We start from the raw sequence: 21365 nt of genomic DNA, 5'->3' as shown, positions 1-21365 counted from the left end.
ACATCACACACAGGGGCCTATCATGGGGAGGGGGGAGGGGGGAGGGGTTGCATTGGGAGTTATACCTGATGTAGATGACAAGTTGATGGGTGCTGGCGAGTTGATGGGTGAAGCACACCAACATGGCACAGGTATACATATGTAACAAACCTGCATGTTATGCACATGTACCCTAGAACTTAAAGTATAATTAAAAAAAAAAAAAAAAAGTCCTTTATCAGATATGTGTTCTGGAAAGATTTTCTTACAGCCTGTTGTCTTTTCATTGTCTTAATTGTTTGCCACAGAAGTTTTAAATTTTAATAAAGTTCAATGTATCAATTTTTTCTTTTATAAATCATGCTTTCAGTGTTATATCTAAAACATCATAATCAAAACAAAGGTCACATAGATTTTCTCTTATCTTCTATAAAATGTATAGTCTTTCATTTTATATTTAGGTCTATGATAAATTTTTAGTTAATTTTTGTGAAAGATATTAGGTCTGGCAACTTTTTTTTTTTTTAATGTAGATGTTCTAGCACCTTTTCTTTAAAAGAAAGACTATTCTTTCACTATTGAATTATCTTTGTTCCTTTATCAAATATGAACTGACTATATTTATATGAATCTATTTCTGAGGACTATAGTCTGGTCCATTATTTTAAAATTATTTTTATTTTTTTTCCTGTGGCTAATACCACAATCTTTTCCTTACTGCAGTTTTATACTAAGTCTGGAAGTCAGAGTGTCAGATTTCCAACTTAGTTCTTCTTCAGTATTGTGTTAGCTATTCTGGGTCTTTTGCCTCCCCATAAAAACTTTGAAATCATTTTGTTAATATCCATAAAACAACTTGCTGGAACTCTCACTGGAGCTTTATTGAACCTATAGATCAAGTTGGGAAGAAATGACACCTTAACCATACTGAGACATGCTTCCTATGAACATGAAATATCTATTACTTTCTTAGATCTTCTTTGATTTCTTTCAAAGTTTTGTAGTTTTCCTCATACAGATCTTATATGTATTTTGTTAGATTAATACCTATGTTTTAAATTTCCAATTCCAATGGTTTATTGCTGGTATACAGGAAACCAATGGCTTTTTAAAATAGGGGACCTCATAATTTAAAACTTTGATATCATTACTTAACAGTTCCAGGAGGTTTATTTTTTGTCAATTTGGTGGGCGGGGGGGGGGGGGGTTCTACATAGACAATCATTTCATCTGTGAAGAAAGAGTTGTGTTTATTCTACCCCCATCTTTATAGCTTTTATTTTTCTTGTGTTATTGTATTAGCTAGGACTTCCAACACAATGTTCAAGAGGAGTAGTGAGAGAAGACACACCTGCATTGTTTCCAATTTTAGGGAAAAAACATCTAGTTTCTTACCATTAAGTATGATGCTAGCGGTCGGTTTTATGTAGATGTTCTTTATCACAACTTGAGGAAGTTCCCCTCCATCCCTAATTTGGTGAGAATTTTTCTCATTAATGAATGTTGGATTTTGTCAAATGCATTTTCTGCATCTGTTGGTGAGTTTTCTTCTTTAGTTCATTGATGGTGATAGATTACATTAACGGATTTTCAAATGTCACACCCAGCTTGGATGCAAAGAATTAATTAAAAAGTGTTCCCTCTGCTTCTATTTACTTGAACAGATTTAGAGAACTGAAATTATTTCTCCCTTACATGTTTGATAGAATTTACTGGTGAAACCATCTGAGTCTTGTTCTTTCTGTTTTTGAAGGTTATTCATTATTGATTCAAGTACTTTAATAGATTCAGATTGTCTATTTCCTCTGGTGTGACTTTTGGTAGATGGTATCTATCAAGGTCCATTTCATCCAGGTTATCACATTTGTAGGCTTGGTCATGTTAATAATATTCTTCCGCTATCTTTTTAACATCCATAGGATCAGTAATGATAGTCTCTCTTTCATTTTTGACATGGGTAATTGGTATCTACTTTTTCTCTCGGTTAGCTTGGCTATTGATGTTTTTAAAGACTCAATCAGATATTGGTGGGTTTGACTTTATTAATTTTCTCTATCAATTTCATTGATATCTGCTCTAGTATATGTTAGTTCTTTGTCTTACCTTCTTCAAAGTCCATTTGCTCTTCCTTTTCTTGTTTCCTAAGGTTAAAGATTATTATTTTTAGATCTTTCTTATTTTCTGATGTATGCACTTGATGCTATAAATTTCCCTGTAAGCATTGATTTCGTTGCATCCAATAAAATTTTATAAGTTGTATTTTCATTTTCGTGTTTCATATAAGCAGATCAAACAGAATAATTTTAAATGAGATGTTTTTGTTTTTAAAAATATAAATACAGAAACTTCTGAACTTTACATTAAAGGACTTAACAAAACACATGCCTGATATAGCTCAAGTGATATTTTTCAGTTTGTTCTGGTGGTGGTGGATTATGTACCTCCCAACGCTGGAACCACAGTTCATAGCCACCTATGACACATTTCATCATCATCCTCTCCCCATCCCCCAAGAACAAATGTTCATAGGTACCAATGGCTAAGTATTACTATGTGGATAATAAAGTTGCATGTTTTGTCTCTGATTCCAAAAATGTAGAAACAATGCAGACCCTTGATAAAAGAGAGGTAAGACACTTGTTAGAGTATCAGGAATGCAGTGTCTTGTTTCCATTTTTTATTTTTCACTTAAAAAATATAAAAAGAGAAGTCTGAATTAAACCAGGGATGGTAATATTCACTTTAGGTGCTATCTCTGAGGAGGCAATTGTCTATAAGCATGATGCTGAGGAGGATTCGGAGACTGGGTGTTTAGGGGAAAGCATAGTGTGATAGAGAAGCGATGTTTGCTACGAGAGCAGGAAGATGAAGGCACACAAGTAGCCTATTTGCTGAGCCTAAGCAAAGTCACTCTATCTTTTATAATTCCATTAAAAGAATCATTATCATTTACAACATTTAATAGCAATTGAAAAACAAAGGTGACGTGAAAAGAATTTACCAAAAACGCTATTTAGAAAAGCCAATTAAATATTTCTTAGAAAATGTCATAGATTAAATGTGTTAATGAATGAGTCAAAGGGGGTTAAGCATTCTAAATAGTTTCACATTGCTTTGGAAATCAGTATTTCTGTGATTTAATTGGCTGCATGTAAAATAAGAATGGCATTTGTTATTTGCAAGTCTTTGGCCCATACTGCTTTACTTTAAAAGGTTGCCAAAATTTACTGGTATAATTTTGCCAATCTAATAAAGAATTAAAATCCTTCCCAAAATAACCTGAATGCAAATGGAACAATGGATTTGCTTGGCAGAGATCTTTCTTAAAAATAAATTCATAGAGTAAAGGAAAAAGTGATACATAGGGATAAAAATTTCACAAAAATGACTCACGGTATTAACTTGTGTGAGTGTGACAGGTATGCAAAATACAAATTGCCTGAAATAGGCAAAGGTATCCTGTCTCACGCTTTTATAGTCACTGAAACTCTACTTGTACAAGGTAGAGACTTGCAAAATGACTCGAGAAACAGGCCTTCAACTTATTTCAGTTCCACTACATGCCTGAAATTCACATTCCTTTTCAAAGTTTTCATTTTCAGAGTAATGTTTAGCTTGGCATGAGAGGAAAGCAGCAATTTTTGAAAAATTTTCATCACTCTTTTTTTTTTTTTTTGAGACGGAGTCTCACTCTTTTTACCCATGCTGGAGTGCAGTGGCACCATCTCGACTCGCTGCAACCTCTGCCTCCCGGGTTCAAGCGATTCTCCTGCCTCAGCCTCCTGAATAGAGTAGCTGGGATTACAGGCGTCTGCAACTATGCCCGGAAAATTTTTGCAGTTTAGTAGAGACAGGGTTTCTCCACGTTGGCCAGGCTGGTCTCGAACTCCTGACCTCAGGTGACAGGCCCGCCTTGGCCTCGCAAAGTGCTGGGATTACAGGTGTGAGCCACCGCGCCCGGCCTCACCACTCATTCTTAAGTGAAGAAGTAAAGTTGTTTCTTTTTTGTTGTGGCTTTGGTGTTGGTTAATTTTCATTTTTTCATGTTTGCTTTTGGTTCCAGACCACCAGTCAGGGATTTTCCATTCTGGGATACGAAAGCAGGGCAGAAGACCAAGTGATTCACACTTCAAGTTGAGTATTAAAATCACCTAGGAAGTGGTTTTAAAAATGCCACCAGTCAGGATCCACAACCATTCTTTCTCTAAGTTAATTGAACTGTGTGGGGACTTCGGTATCAGTATTTCTTAAAGGGTACTCCAGGTTGCTAATCAATGTCATCCGAAAGAGATTTGTCACAATTTTGGAAAGAGTCTCATCAGGCTTGGTGGAAACATTAAAGAATATGAGAATTCAATGTTTATTGTTGTTTATGTTGTTTTAATTATCCCCATCACAACTCTGGTGGAGTTATTCTACTTTTTCTACTTTTTGCTTATAAAAGGAATATACAGAATCAGATAAAAAATTCATGCATTAGAAAAGAGAATATAGGAAAAAGTAATTTTGTCTGTCACCCCCTCACCATCTTAGCAGCACCTAATCCTCAACACTCATAGCCCCATTACCATGTATTCTTCGATGACTTCAACTTTGAGATGAACTCATTAGATATTCTACTGCCACAGAAAACAGAAGGCTTCCTACAAAGTGACAGTATGGATAAATTTAAAGTGGGATCAATAGTTATTTGTTTCTGCAATTTTCCCAAAGAAAAACAGCATAAATACTAATAAAAATTAGTTATTACATGTGGTAAACTCCTTCAAACTTTGTATCTATTACCCCAATATAGGAAGTCAGTTGATCTAACCACCTGGAACAAAGAGCTGCATCACCCTGTTGTACTGATCAGAATGATGTGTTACTCAGAAATTATACATTTTATTAGACATTAGTAAACATTATTAAACACATGTTATAGCTATTATATGTGGATTAGTAACATCTGCTTCTTAAATTTACCAGTCAAAATTATCTCATATATTTTAATATGGTGATGAACTTTGATGGTGGGGTCAATTCACTCTTCACCTAAAATCCTTTGAAAAAAATGAACTTGGCCCTATCAACACATCTCTTGGAGAAATATCTTTGACACTAACCAGATACAAACTTTTCTAGGTTGGCATTTAGGTCAGATAAACATCTATCATCTGCCAATTTAATTTCTAAAGATATGTTTTCCACTTAATCAACAGCAGTCCCCCCACTCTCAAAATTAATATAATCTCAAAATGCCTATTATACATTTTTTATCTAAAGTTCAGTACTATATTTGGAGGATTTTTTAATGACAAGCAGTTCTCCATTATTTCTACAAGGTTTATCCTTTTAAAAAGTCAAGCCATCAGAAAGCAAGGTACTTACACTATTTTAGCTAAACTAGAAGTAGCATTACTGTGACTGAAACGTACATTTTGTTTCTTATCGTGAGGGTTTGCATGGAGTGCCAGGTCCTTAAGAGGCCCAGAATACATATTTTGGGGGAGAGGAGAAGAGAGGAAGAGAGAGGGAGATGGTTCTAAAAAAAAGATTCTGATGAAACTGACTCGTTTGTTGTTTATAACACTATTCAACACGTTTTCCTTTTGTAAAGATACATATCTTTTGTAAAGATACATACGCAAAACTTCTTATGAAGGTTTAATCAGCACTGTTTTTGCTTATGAAGTCTTCGCATCACTTTGATCACCAAAAAGTCAAGCACCTATACAGCAACTTTAATTTTTATTTAGATCTTAATCATAAATTCAGTTATGTTATGTCATATTTTACTTTTTTGTCATATGCCACGTCAAATCTTTGGGATATAAGAAAGTAAATCCTTTTCTCTCTGAATCCAGAGATATTATAGTTACTCATTGCTATCCTGACTACAAATGTCTACAAAGCTATGATACAGCTCCCCAAGCTAAAGTATAATAGGCATGAAACTCAAGTATTCATGCTCTTATTTCTAAACAATGCAAAGTTATTTAATATGAATTTTCATGAATTTTTCATACTTGAGTTAAATTCGTAAAGGGCATTTAAAAGTAAGGATTTGGGATATAAAATGTTAAATGTCATATAATTAACCAGCATGTTTTAACAGATTAAAATACTTCCCTATCTTTCTACTGTCAAATATATATGGAATTCCTTGTGTAGGAGCTTATCATCAAACCAAATGCTTTATACTCAGTGTGAAAATTCAATCACAATTGTCAAAGATCAAGCTGCTACTTCTGATAACAAATATGATGAGATATCATCTTGTTCAATATATGCTTTCAACTTGACATGTAGGCTAATAAAAAACATGAAGTTGTAGTATTTGTTTTGTTTCTTCCACAACAGAAGGCTCCTAAGAGGGATGATCAAAATACTTAGTATCATTGCATGAAAATAAAGTCAACTCTTTATCTGCAGACAGATTTACTGATTTGCCAACTAACTGTAGTAAAATAATAACAGCTACGTTAGATTTGTAAAAGATTTAAAAATTACTATGCATCAGTGATTGTATCTCAATGAGAGGATGTCTATTTATTTTCAACTACAAAATAAACATAAGACACTACTTTTTGTCTTACAACAATAAATTTCATTCATTCAAGCTATTTATTGAGTACTTCCTATATACCAACCACTACAGTAGGCTATCTTACCTCATTAATCAGACCTAGTCTCCTGTCAACAGCTTTCCTTAGAAGAAGGCATAAGGACATGAGGAAGAGCATGCAGCCAGTTTTTTTGTGAGTCAACTATAGTTCTGAGATGTAAAACTTAAAGAGGATCACAGACACTTCTGCATGAGGAAACAGACTGTAGTACACGTGTGGCTGTGGACTTAACTTTCCCCTATCTTGCCCCTCACCCTATTTTTCTTACTTTGCCTTCCTTTTTAGGGAAAGCCTGAATCTGCCATTCTTGCTTGCCTCCTTCTCCTTCAGCTTCCAAGTTCATAACCAGCACAACCTGACAATTCCTCAGATGTCCCTGAATTTGTATACTTCCCTATGTCCCCACTACATACTACCTCAACCCCCTCTTTAGCTTGGAACTCCAGCATCTCAAAGCACAATGATAGTTAACTTAGTGGACACTCAAACCTTTGCCAAATAATTAAAAAAGGCAGCTTCAATCATATGCCCTTTAAGATACTGAGGTAAACAGGAGTAGAATAACAACAAAAAAACCCTGATCTTATTCTCCTTTGAGCAATCACTTCAAACATGCCAGTAGCAATATCTCCCATTAGTTGCCTAAGGTAGACACTTAGGAATTATCTTTGACCTTTCTCTCCTCTGCCACCTCCCATACCATCCTTCCTATTACCTTCTCAGTTTGGTTTCCTCTGTTGCTCTCTTAGGTCTCACACTACATGTCAGCCAAACATCAAATACCTCCTCACTGTAACCCTCTAACCCAGCGCTATCCAATAGAACTTTATGCAATGATGGTAATGTGCCATATATATTCTGCCAATGGGTATGGACACTGAGCACTTGACATGTGGCGAGTGTGACTGAGGAACTATGTTTTTAATTTTATTTACATTTCAACTAATTTGAATTTAAGTAGCCATATATGTTTAATGGCAACAGTACTAAACAGTGCAGCTTAATCTTTTTCTATACTGCTGATAGACATATCTTACTACAAAATATCTGATCATATTACTTGCCTTACAGAATGTGTCTCCATAAAATCCCCATCATTAGGCAGGATATTCAAAGCTCTTCACAATCTAGACCAACTTCCACCTCAGTCTCATTAGCCCCACTCCTTTCCCATCTAGTCTGCACAGGTAGTAGGCCACTCACTGTACTCACACATGCCATGCTATAACCCTTATGGAAGCTGCTGACTCTTGCTTAGAATGCCTTTTCCTCTCACAGAACATCTGCTCATCCTTCAAGATCCAGCTTAAATTCCCATTTCTCTCTGAATATCTAACTACCCTCTCATAGCTGAGCTAGGCTCTCTGTCTAAACTCTGCCGCCATACTTTTTGTATATGGCTTCATTAAAGCATTTAATCATAATTAATGGTTTACATGTGGAAAATATGAGTATCATGTATGCTAGGTAAATATTAATCACATACATTAAAGAGAGAATCTGGCAAAGTATCTGGCACAGGACTTCACTCTGAGTAAGCCCAGGATAGATGTGCCAGGCCTTCAGGATGTGTTTTAGGAATTGTATCGCCCATGCTAGCGATCTTCACCAAATATAGCTGCCTAAGAAAACAGAGAGGAAAATAAAAGAATGGAGATGGGGCAAGGGAAACGCTCACAAGGCATTGATAGAAATGAGAGGCTTAGGCTAGGGAAATTGTGTAAGAAATTTCATGCAGTAAACCTATAGGTAAAGCTGAACTTGTTTTTCACCTTCTCTACCTAACTGGCAATAGCAATCATCAAATTCCTTAATCAGGGAGTGTAGTTGTTACGAGGTCAAGAACAAGAAAACGGTTTTCTTGTGATGTGTAACTGAGAAGAATTTGTTGTAAGCAGATCAATAAAGCCCTATTACTATGGCCCACTCCTCAGGAAAGAGCTCTGTTTTATAAAACATTGAATATATTTGCTGTAAGGAAATTCAACCTATGAAAAACACAGAAGGAAAAAAAGGCTCCAAACTTACTCTATTTTCATGTCCTCTACAATTATATTTAGATAGAAACACTTCAAAATCAATGATATCTGAGTTGCATGTATTTCCAAAATAATAATTTCCCCTTTATATAAAGGGATCTCATTTTTCTCTCCTTTTAGTCTGCTTTTGAAAGCAATGCAGAGAAATATTTAAATGGTTAAAGGTAAAAATGTTAATGGCAATCCCAAGCAATATTCAATATATATACAGGTATCTGAACTGAGTAAGTATGAGTCAGTATTAATAATATTTTGATGTTCCATTTCATTGGTTTGAGAAAGCATAGGTTTACGATATAATTTTGTTATTAAATAAAATCCTTGAATTGGATTTACAGATTGAAGAAAATTAGTATTTGGATTTAGTTCAGAGGTTGAGTAAATTAGCTCAGTTCACTCTGGGTTTGAGTTCATGGTTCAGTTCAAGTTCTTGATAATGAGCACATCAAAATAAAAAATATTTAAATAATGTAATCAGGGCTGACATTTAAGAGCAAGTGTTCAGGCAAATATGTGTTTTTAAAAAACAAACTCACTTTACAGAGAGAGCTAAGGTTAAATCCGAAGGTTTGAGCATTCCGGGAGCCAGCATTCATGTAGTTTCCCATTAGCAATACAAGTTCCAGCAACTTGCTAAAGCTTTTGCTCTTCTTTATCTCTTCGCAGGCAGTACTGACAGCCATGATGTCAGGTTTGATGTTGTTCACCTGCTCTTCAAACTGAAGCTTAAAGAGAATAGCACTGAGCCGTGGCCGTAGTCTCTTCACATTGCTCATCTGATTGAAAAGAAAACAGCAGATTTCCTTTAAAATGCATGGTATACTTTAGTACTGTATGACTGCAAGTAATCTGGGATGATTTATTGGTATGACAGTACCGAAGAAGCAATATGTCTCCTAAAACTGATAGCAGGAAGAGAGAAAAGCCCTGCTTGTTTTTGTAGGGAATTCAGAGTCATCCCTCAAAACCCAAATTAACAATTTGGATGCTCAATGAAAAGAAAGCTTTAATTAAATGATAATGTTTAATTAAGCAATAAAGTAAGCATTTTTTAAACTAAATTCTAAAAAGGTAACAGGACACATAGGCCACAAATTACAAGGCATTCATGTCATTATTTTGAATAATTTTTGTTCAATACTGCAATACACTGGGTCATTTTTAAAACATATTCAGAAAAGTCTAAAGAGGGTTTGTTTTCTTCAAATAGCAACTGCTGTCCTCAGAAACCCTGCTGACTAACAGTATGTGTTAGATAGAGGGAGAGTAAATAGGTCCCAATTTGTACTAAATTGACTTTCTTCAGAAACACAGGAAAGTAGAATGACTCCTGACACATACTAAATTAGCAGAATCAGAGTTAGGAAACATGGGAGTAGTAGAACCGCAGAAGCAGTGCAAACCCACAAATCTATCACATGCCAAGTTAACCCTGTCTGGGACTCTGGGTTTCTCTATTGGGAATGTGGGGGACTAGAGATGTCTAAAAGAACAAAGGGGCAAATTCCTGCCTTTATCCTTACTTCTGTGTTATATCAACACACATGCAAGAAATAATCAATTAGGTGTAGGCTGAAGACATACCACATATTAAGCTAGATATGAATTCCTTGACCAAACGTATTAGGGATTCGGGACTTAAAATGCACTGAAGGGGCAGTAATAGTAAAATTGTTGAACTTCGACTATTGTAAATATCAAAAGCAGGTTAAGGCAAGGTCAGAAAAAAAGCAGAGACAGGTTAAAATAGGGACTGTTTCTCTTAGTCACAGACTGTAAAGGAAAGGCTAAAAAACAATGCTATGTTAAGCCTGTAGGATGCCAAATATAATGAAAATCATGATTGTTTGGGACACAGAAAGCTATCAGTTCATAATATAATAATGACCGTTACTTAAAGTATACTAGACAAAGGCTTATTAGAGTCCAATATTTTATAGACACTGCCTTAATGACTTAACATAACTCAGCTTACTCACCTGACAAAAATTGAGCAATTAGTTCTTTGTACACAACTCTGAGAGAATATTTTCATATAGACTAAAGCCTTATAGTGAATGAAAAGTTCCATTTTCAAATAATATAAATATCTAATTTATACTTAGCTTTCTTCCCAGCCCCTTGCCAAATTAAATGGTTATGTGTATACAATCAAGATTCTAAGAGGTCAATTAATGTAGTCATTAATAAGAAGTCTACTTTACAAGGCACTTTAAGGAATGTCTTCATATTCCACTGTCTAGGAAAAAGAAAGAATGTAAGCTCAACAAGGACAAAAAAAGAAGAAGAAGAAACATCATTAAAAGTTTATAGAGTAAGTGTAAGCGATATAAAAGTTATAAAGAGACAAAGAGATGCACTATTAGAATATTGATTCTTACTGGGCATGAATTGTTCTTTTAAAGCAGTGATCACTTACCACAAAGACTTTTGTCTTAAAATATATTATATGTCTCCAGATGGGTTCACTTGCCTGGATTTTTTTTATCCTTAACCATTGCAAAAGGAAGATGTTCATATGACATTGGTAACATGAGTAATGCTCTGTTACACGTAATATGTCCTTTAGAGCAGTCAGACGTACAAAAGAGCACTCACATGTAGCACCTGTAGTTATGGCCATTCTAAAGGTGTCTAACGGGCTCACAGCATCTCTGTTTTCAGTAACTGCCATTACTCATGATTATGAAGCCAGATACTTGCAATAAATATGAGAAGAAATTATCCAGTATTCTATGCAAAACATTTGTATTATGAAATATATTAATTCTAATATATATTAATGTACTACTATTTTCATGCACAGAAGAAAAAAGAGACTGCTTAAATGCCTACATTATACCACCCCAAAATATGTTAAAGCTTTCCTGCTGACAAGCTAACCATATGTAGCCAGCTTAAAGTAATTAATTCTCCTAGAAAAATATAACCTAGATTTGTATGAATAATGAGTGTATCTGGCACTAGGGACAGGTACCTTGAAAAGACAGAGTAAGTCTATGATGTAATGCAGAACAAAGTGCTACGAGTTCATGAAAATCCCTGACAAGGCAAAGTCAGGAAAGTAACCTAAAAACAAAGCTTTGAACGACACTTTAAAAAAAAATTAGATGTCGTTTTCCTATTGTTCTTTCTTCCAAGTTTAGATAAATCAGTATTTGACTATTATTGAGTAAATGTATTTTAATAAACAAAATTATTGAGTGGGAAAGGAACTTGAAAGGTCACCTGGAGATGGTGCCTGTCTTTAGTTCACTATTCAGCCATATGATGAGCCCTAGGCCAAATGGTTGCCGTTTTTATTTAACAACAAAATATCATTTAAGGTTAATGTTCCAAGATCTAAATCTTGGAATCTATGATAATAACAGAAGGGTTATTTTTCCTTTTTTAAGGCAGAGTCTCACTCTGTTGCCCAGGTCGGAGTGCAGTGGCACAATCTCCGCTCAATGCAACCTCTGCCTCCCGGGATCAAGCAATTCTCCTGCCTCGGCCTCTTGAGTGGCTAGGATTACAGCCGTGAGCCACCATGCCTGATTAACTTTTTGTATTTTCCGTAGAGACAAGGTTTCACCATGTTGATCAGGCTGCTCTCTAACTTCTGACCTCAAGTGATCTGCCCACCTAGGTTTCCCAAAGTGCTGGGATTATAAGCATGAGCCACTGCACCCAGCCCTTTTCCTCATTATTTGATCAAACTACTTCTTCAGGTGGAATCAAATAAAAAAGGTTCGGCGGGGGGGGGAAATATGCATATGTAAAAACCCCGACCAATGTTTCCCCATCCTCACCACTTCTCATATTCTATCAACACTGGGGATTTGCATTGTTTTCCTGCTAAGAAAACTAAACTTCTGACTTGTCTAAGGCTAAGTGGAATGCAGAAATGGAGAACTATGATGCTCAAATAATATTCTGAATGGCCAACAGAAAGTCATTTTTAAAAACGAGAAGAAGGAAAGGGTAAAAAATCTATAAACATAAAATGTAAGCTAGTTAATAACTAGAATGTTAGAAGAAATTAGAAATTCATTTTTACAATTATCCTTTAAATCTATTGTTATGAAGTCTTAGCAATACAAATTCACGAAACCCAAATCTATGACAATAATGAGATGTGTAATCTGAAGATCAATCCAAAAAAGTAAAAATACATTGATTTCACTCCTGTTTTTCTTGAAGGCAGGGAGCAGTACTCCTGTAACCTCCCCACCCACAGATGTCATATGTCAGAATGAAGAGATCTTAAAACCAATGACTGGTAAAAATCAAGAACCAATATCCAGAACCTTAAGGGTAATTTTATTTCAAAATTTTGTTTGTTGGCAATATATGTTGTTGGAGAGGGAACAACATAAAAAGACCTTTAGAAAAATCAATGAACCAACAAGTATTGACTGGGTCCCATTCATGGAGCCATAGTAGCTGCCCCTGCAGCCCTTATCATTGAATTCTTTCTGCCTGTCTTAAGGAGTAGAAAATTGGAAAGGTTCCCAGGAAGACGTAATCTCTCGTAATCTCATTATGGTTATATTTTTCACATAGAATTTTATTTTTATCCATTATTCTATAAGAAAAAAATCATTTTTATACCAACTTTGTTTAACACCATATCTAGTTTTCTTTACACATTTTCTTTTATAAATACAGGTTGTCTGATGTTTTCTTCCTCCTATCCTACTATGCAGACTTACACAGCACCCCTCAAAAGGATTTATTTTTTATTCTTTTTTATTCTTCCCTGAAGTCATTATGAAATTAACTGTTCACTTAAATTTCTAACAGTACAATAACCTGCTGACTGGGAATTTACTGGCCTCAGTCTTAATTTATAATACTCTAAAAGCATTAGTTCATATGCTTTGTAGATATCACATTATAAGGAATAATAGAAAAGCATTTCAGGAAGATGAAATGACTCTTTCAAGTCACCTGGCGAGTAGGACCCAGGCCTAGAGCTAACTTGCTGCTAATCAACTGTCCTCACCACTCAGAGCATCACAATGTGGGAATTAATAACTACAATTTACAAATCATCTGGAACTCAAACTTCCTCTCCTATGTTTTCTTATAAGAATGAACTTTAATTTCTTCACAGTAGTTATCAAGTAACACACTACAGAAAATGACCCTGCAATGAGCTCTGCCTGCCACCTCTACTATCTCAGTATTTCTTACCTTTCTCCTTAGTATACCCAACTACCTCCTATTGTGCTGAATCTTTAATACTTTTTCAGATCTACTTTTGTTGTCCCTCCACATCAGGGATCCCACACCAGTAACTGTTAGGAAACAGGCTGCACAGGAGGAGGTGAGCAGCTGGCCTGAGCAAGCAGGAGCAGGTGAAGCTTCATCTGTATTTATAGCTGCTCCCTATTTCTTGCATTACCACCTGAGCTCGATCTTCTGTGAGATCAGTAGTGACATTAGATTCTCACAGGAGCGAGAACCCTATTGTGAACTGCACACACAAAAGATCTAGGTTGCATGCTCCTTATGAGAATCTAATGCCTGATGATCTGTCACTGTCTCCCATCACCCCCAGATGGGTCCATTTAGTTGCAGGAAAACAAGCTCAGGGCTCCCACTGATTCTACATTATGGTGAGTTGTATAATTATTTCATTATATAGTATAATATAATAACAGAAATAAAATGCACAATAAATGTAATGTGGTTGAATCATCTCAAAACCATCCCCCTGCCATCTGTGGAAAAAGTGTCTTCCATGAAACCATTTACTGGTGCCAAAACGGTTGAGGACTGCTGCTCCACACTCCACTCATGTTCTCCTATCAGCTAATTCTTCAGTTCTCTATGGGAGAGGTATAATAAGCAAGAAGAATGTGAAAAAAGCAAATGCATTTTTATGAAAGACAAGAGAAAGTAGTGTGATCTAATACATCACAGAGAATTAAGACACTAGGGAAACAATTTTTGAACTTGATTTTTCTAATGATATAAAAAATATCTTTCATTGTTAACAGACCAATATGTTCATGATCTCCAGAATTCTCAGAAAAAAAAACACAAGTTCATTTCACTTGGAGAAAGGCTTCAAAAAAAAAAAAAAAAAGCTATTCAAGTGACTTATGCTTGAGGTAATACTCAGAATATCAAAAATGTTTTTAAAATAAATGTACTCTTATGATATTAAAGCTGCTATGCTAAAGTCATTTAAGAAAACTACACAAAAATAAAGTACATATGACATATGGTATAATTCTTACATATTTCATAGGAGAAAGGTAAAGCCAAGGCTTGTACAAAAATATTAAAAGGCTAAAATGTACATTCCTCCACTTAGTCAAGAAATAAACAATCAGCTATAGACATCATAGACTGCTGTACCTTTGTTTATAAATCCTTATCAATTCTGGGTCACTAAGGATTTCACAGGAGGTCCAAATGAGTTTTGAAGATTCTCAGGATCATCAGCTAGTAAAGCTATGAATGGTAAAGCTAAAGAACAAAGAGACTTCCTATTTAATTTGGCAATCTCAGCACACAGTCTTAACACATAAGTTCCATATCTCTTGAATTAAAAAGCTGGCATAAACCCCAGAATCATATTAGTGTCTTAAATTCATTCATGCCCGCTTCCAGACAATCCCCATCCCATCATAGAAAACCAGTGTTTTCATTTCAATCACTATAGCTTAGTTTTGCCTGTTCTTGAAATTTATATTAATGAAACTATACGGTAAACAGTTTATATAGCTGGCTTCTTTCACTAAAAAAAATAATGACCTCGAGATGTATATACATGTATAATTCAGTATTTTGTTCCTTTTTATTAATAGATTTCCATGCAAGAATATACCAAAATTTGTGTATCTACTTTCCTGCTGATGGACTTCCCCCCTACCCCACCACAGTTTGGAGCTATGTAGTGGGTTGAGTCGAACAGAGACCCACAAAAGGTATGTCTGAATCCTAACCTCTGGTACCTTGAATGTGATTATATTTGGAAACAGTTCTAACACACGTAATTAAATTAAGAATCTCAAGATGAAATCATCCTGGATTTAGGGTGAGCCCTAGACTGGAGTGATGCATCTACCCAGAAACTCCAAGGATTGCGCATGGCTTAATGAAGCTAGCAGAGAGGTATGGACCAGATTCTCACTCAGAGTCTCTGGAAGAAAGGAACCCTGCCAACACCTTCATTTATGACTTCTGGACCCCAGAAATGTGAAAGCATAAATCTCCATTGTTTTAAGCCACTAAGATCGTAGACATTTGTGGGGGCAGCCCTAAGAAACTAACACAGGCTATTATTAATACTTTTGTATGATGTTTTCATTTCTATTAAATTAGTAAAAAATATAGTACAAATGTATATGTAACCTAAAACATTGCCAAACTGTTTTTACAAAGTAGATTAAATGATTCTATATTCCCTTCACAAACTTATGTTTTATTCTAGCTATCTTTTTTCTTTTCATGTATAGGTCCGTACTCCATTCCTCTAATTATTCAGTGAGGTCTGATGCAGGAGTTGAGATACATTTTGGTCCCTAAGATGTATAGACTTTACAAAACCATTTGATACAAAGAACATCACTGAACATCAAATGATGGTATGTTTGTGGATCTGTTTCTAATCTTCTAGAAAGCTTATTTCTATATCCTTAACCAAAAACTTTTACCTTGATGCCGTATCAGTAGTTTAGGTCACCAAGATTGTTCTTCTTTAAAATTGGTTTTCTACATTCTATGTCCTTTGCATGCCATATGAGTTTTATAAACCATTTGTCAATTTCTATAATAAAACCTGCTGGGATTTTGATTGGGAATGTGTGACATTCCTAGGTTATGTGTGGGAGAAACGACATCTTAACAATACCGACTCTTCCAGTCTATAAGCATAATATGTATCACCATTTCTTTACAACTTCTTTAATTTTTCTCAGCAATATCTTACAGTTTTCAGTGGAAAATCTGCACATATTTAGTGAAATGTATCCCAAGGTATTTTTAGTTTTTTTTATGATATTGTAAATAATACTGTTTTAATTCATTTAAATTTTTGCTGTTTGTAGAAAAAAATAACTATTTTTGGTACGTTAACTGTACTCTATGTCCTGCTGAATTCACATGGACAATTAGGTCAGCTGACAAAAAGGAAAAGATGGTATACTTTCTTTCCTCTCATATACTCATCTTTTATGTCTTCTTGTTACACAGATTAGTACATTATAATGCTGAAAGGAAGTAATGCAAATAGACACCTTTACCAGGTTCTCTACTATAAAAGACAAGGTATCTAATCATTCACCATTAAGTTGAGTATAACTCCAGGTTTTTCATGGATATCCTTTATCAAAATGAGGAAGTTTGCTTCTATTTCTAGTTTGTTGAGAGTTTTTTCATAAAAAATGACTGAATTCTATCAAATGCTTCTTATTTCGCATGTATTTAGGTGATTATGATTTGTTTTTTTTAATCTGATAATATGGCTAACTAATTCACTTTGAAATGTAAAACTAACCTTGCATTCCTGGGATTAATTCCATGTGGTCATAACACACTCTCCTTACTAAGTTCAGCAATGTTTGATACAAGAAATATTTTGTTGACAACTTTTGCATCTGTGTTCATATATGATATGAGTTTCTAATTTTGCTGTACTAGATTCCCTTCTTTGATTCCTGATACCAGTAATTTGAGAATTTGGCTTTCTTTTTCAGTGCTTCATTTTCATTTGGCTCAAAATAATTATTTCTTTGGCCCACCAGTAATTTTAAATTATGTTATGCAATTTTTAGACTGTGGTAGATGTTCTATTATTGTTGTTGTCTAACTTAATTCTGTTATAGAGGGAAAACATATCTTGCAAGATATCTATATTTTGAAAATTACTGAGGCTTATTTTATATTCCCATATGGTCCACCTTGGTAAACATTTGATGTGCGTTTAAAAATAATGTGTATTTTGCAGTTGTTGTAGATAGTGTTCTATAAATATCAGAACAAGTTCGATGATAGAAGTATCTTGATTTTCCAAGCATTTTACTAATTTTTTTGGTATATTTTTTCTAGAATTTACTCGAAGAGGAGTGTTAAAGTCTCATTATGAGTGAGAATTTGTATATTTTTTCCATATATTTCTGCCAGGTTTTGCTTCATAAATTCTGATGCTCAATATTTAGGCATACATATTTAAGATGATTATCTCTTCCTGGCAAGTTATTATTTTTGTTATTGTATACTGATACTTTATTTCTTATAATATAGTTTGCCTTGAAAGATACCTTCTTAGAAACACACATACCCATGATACTTTTCATGTGCTTATTTTATTACTATTTGTTTTCCATGTGTCCTTTCTGCTTTTTTCCCCACTGATATGGTTTGCGTGTTTGTGTCCCACCAAACATAAATGTTGAAATCCTACTCACCAGTGTGACAGGATTATGACATGGGGCCTTTAGGGTTGATTAGATCATGAGGGCAGAGTCCTCATGAATGGGATTAGCACCCTCATAAAAGAGGGTACAGAGAGCTGCCTTGTCCCTCCATCATCTGAGAACACAGAGAGAAGGCAAAATATATGAATCAGAAATCAGTGGTCCATCACCAAACATGGAGTCTGCCAGCACCCTGATCATGGAAGTCTTGGCTTCCAGAACTGTGAGAAATAAATTTCAGTTGTTTATAATCCATTCAGTTTATAGTATTTTGTTACAGCAGCTAAAATAGACCAAGACAACCTCTTTTATCCCTTTTCTGCTTTGTGTTAGTCAAGCAATTTTTAGTATTCTATTTCGTCTACTGGCTTAACTATACCTCTTTTTATATTTTCTCTGGTTTGTCTAGGATTAATATATCGTAATGTATCAATCTAATTAGAATTACTATTAAGTCAAAATTGTACCTCTTTTCATATTTCTTATTTTCTACCTCACCCTTCCAGATTTCATATTTCACCCTTTCGGCACAATTCTGTTTGTTCTATACCATCGTTTGTGCAATTATATCATCTATTTTACACTATGTACATTATAAACCCTGTTTGCAGTATGTTTATTACAAATTTTCTTTCAAAAAATCATAAGAAAAAAGGTTTCATTTACTATTTCAGGTACTCTTCATTACTTTTTGTAGATCTGAGTTTCCATCTGGCATATTTCCCTTTTGCCTGAAGGACAACCTTTAGCATTTCTTGTAGGGTAGGTATGACTGTCACAAACTCTTTCAGATTTTATAATACTGAAAATGTCTTCATGTCACCTTCTGTTTTTTAAAGATATCCATAAAGATAGAGAAGTCTGAGTTTACAGGATATTTTTTAACACCTTTCTGTTGAGCTTCTTGCATTTTAAACACTCTTCTATTACTTCTGCTATCATTTCTATGAAGCCAGCAAAATCTTTTATCTTTGTTTTCCTATATGTACTGTGCCTTTTATCTTTTTCCTCCCCTCAAGATACTTTTATCATTTTCTTTTTCTTTGGTTTTCAGCAATTTTACTAGGCTGTGCCATGATATCTTTTTCTCTTTATATTAATCCTGGTTGGGATCTGCTGAGCCTCTTAAACCCTGTTTATGTTTTTCACTGAATGAGATTTTTTGGCCATTATTTCTTCAAATATTTTGTCAGCCACAATCTCACTCTTTTCTCCTTTGGGGACTCCAATTACAGTTATTTTAGACTGAATGATATCTACCCAATAATACCTGTTATTTACTATTTTATTCAGTCTTCCTTCCTACATAACTAAGAGAAAATAATCACTATAAAACTGCCTTCAAATTTCACTGACTCCTCTGCCTTCTCCAATATACTATTAAACCCACACACTAAAATTTTTAATTTAGTTATTGAGTTTTTCAAGAATTTCTACATAGCAATTTTTCTGAAAGTTTTCATTTCCCTGCAAATATTCTTAATTATGACCATGTTTTTCTTTAATTCTTTGAAGATCATTTGCTTTAGTTCTTTGAACATATTTATAGTATCCATATTTTGTCTTTGCAAGTGAAATCCAAAACCTGGGCCATTTTGGACTTTTTTTTTTCTTGACAATACATCCCATTTTATTATTCTTTAATTTTTATTCAATATTGCATTCAATACTGAATACTTACTTACATATAACCACTCTCAGTTCTGTAATACCCATTGAAAACTATTTGTTCTTATTTTAGCCATCAAATCAATCACTGGGTGATCACCTTAAGTTGTACAGCTCACTATAAACTTTGTTAGTGTAGCCCTGTGGAAAGTAAGATTTGTTTTCTTAGCCCCTCTTAGTGAAACTCAACCTCCAAACTGTTTTCCCTGGGTAGTTCATCAAGATGTGATGTAGGTTTTATTAGGGTGGCTCTAGAGTAGGTCTTTCTTTAGGATGTGGCCCTACTTCCTAAAGCACCAGCTTTTCCTTATTTGACTGAATGCCAAATATGCTAATGAAGTGTTAAGGTGATCTCTGTAATTTGGCAGAGCCAGAAGTGCAAAGTTGAACCTCTAGTATCTCTGTTCCACTCTCACCCTGTAGCAGCTGCTATCTGACGAGTCTTGCTCAGTGTATGAACACTCCAGCTCCCAGCACGACACAAGGTTAGATACTCACATGGACTACTGGAGTTCCTTTCTGCACAATTCCTTCCCCATTAGTGCTCTGCCTTGTAGATACCAACTGTTTCACTGCAACAAAATTGCCTAACTCTTCAGTAATTTAGTTCCATAAGTCCAGCCTCCTCTTTTCCATTATGTTTCTAAAATAGTCTTACAAGAGTATAGGTAAAGCAAATCTCAAACCTCATAATGAGATTTGAAGAGTACAGAAAAATGATTCTTAGGCACTAGATGAAAGTCAGATCTAAAAGCAACCTTAAAACAATGTTGTTTGCAAAGTGATGAATCATAAGAGACCTTTTGCTTATAACTACAAAATGCTTTAGGCTGTATTTCAAATGAATGATGCAGAATTTATGGCAGTGAAACAGTTGGTATCTACAAGGCAGAGCACTAATGGGGAAGGAATTGTGCAGAAAGGAACTCCAGTAGTCCATGTGAGTATCTAACCTTGTGTCGTGCTGGGAGCTGGAGTGTTCATACACTGAGCAAGACTCGTCAGATAGCAGCTGCTACAGGGTGAGAGTGGAACAGAGATACTAGAGGTTCAACTTTGCACTTCTGGCTCTGCCAAATTACAGAGATCACCTTAACACTTCATTATCCAAAAAAACCCAAAAATTAGCATCAAAAAAAAATAAATAAATAAAAACAATCCACAATTCTATGATGAAATAAAATGCCCCCACTTTTTAGCAGGAATTTAGTGGTGCAGTGGGGATTTTAGATTTTAAATCACAAATTAGAAAAAGCAGAAACTAAGAAAAGTTCCAAAGACATACTTTGAATTAGCCATCAATTCAAGTTCCTGCTTAAATATTCTAGGTAAGTTTTTACCTCAAAGTTAATCCTCAGCCATTAAAAATAAATTGTGAAAGCACTGAAACAGAGAAACCACTGCTAAAAGCAACTTTAAGTACAGTAGGCACGTACAGCAAACAGAAACACAAGAGTGAGTGCCACCATAAGAAGTGAAGCATGGCCTTAGTGTCAAAAAAAACCATTGTTCATAGCTGAGCTGTAATAGTTACCGGCTGAGAACACAGGTTAAAAAGTTGCCTCATCTATGTAATGATAATGCCTATTTCTGGGGTTATATGAAAATGAGATTTAACTTTACTCATTCATTTGTGTATTAAATATTTATTGAACCCT

The 21365-nt window shown here is 34.8% G+C and overlaps 1 protein-coding gene across 2 annotated transcripts in view; it reads right to left on the bottom strand.

Annotated features, from left to right (window-relative positions):
- The window catches only part of DIAPH3 (diaphanous related formin 3), a 522768-nt gene that overhangs the window by 210846 nt on the left and 290557 nt on the right, over positions 1–21365 (bottom strand). For both annotated transcript variants that reach the window (XM_023196219.3, XM_023196220.3), the window contains one exon: positions 9163–9402. In XM_023196219.3, coding sequence (XP_023051987.2) covers positions 9163–9402 — 240 coding nt within the window. The remainder of the gene's footprint in view (positions 1–9162; positions 9403–21365) is intronic.

This window comes from Piliocolobus tephrosceles, chromosome X, assembly GCF_002776525.5.
Source record: "Piliocolobus tephrosceles isolate RC106 chromosome X, ASM277652v3, whole genome shotgun sequence".
NCBI classification, from domain to species: Eukaryota; Metazoa; Chordata; class Mammalia; order Primates; family Cercopithecidae; genus Piliocolobus; species Piliocolobus tephrosceles.
Note: the sequence above shows the minus strand (reverse complement) of the source record. Positions and strands in the feature narration are given on the sequence as shown.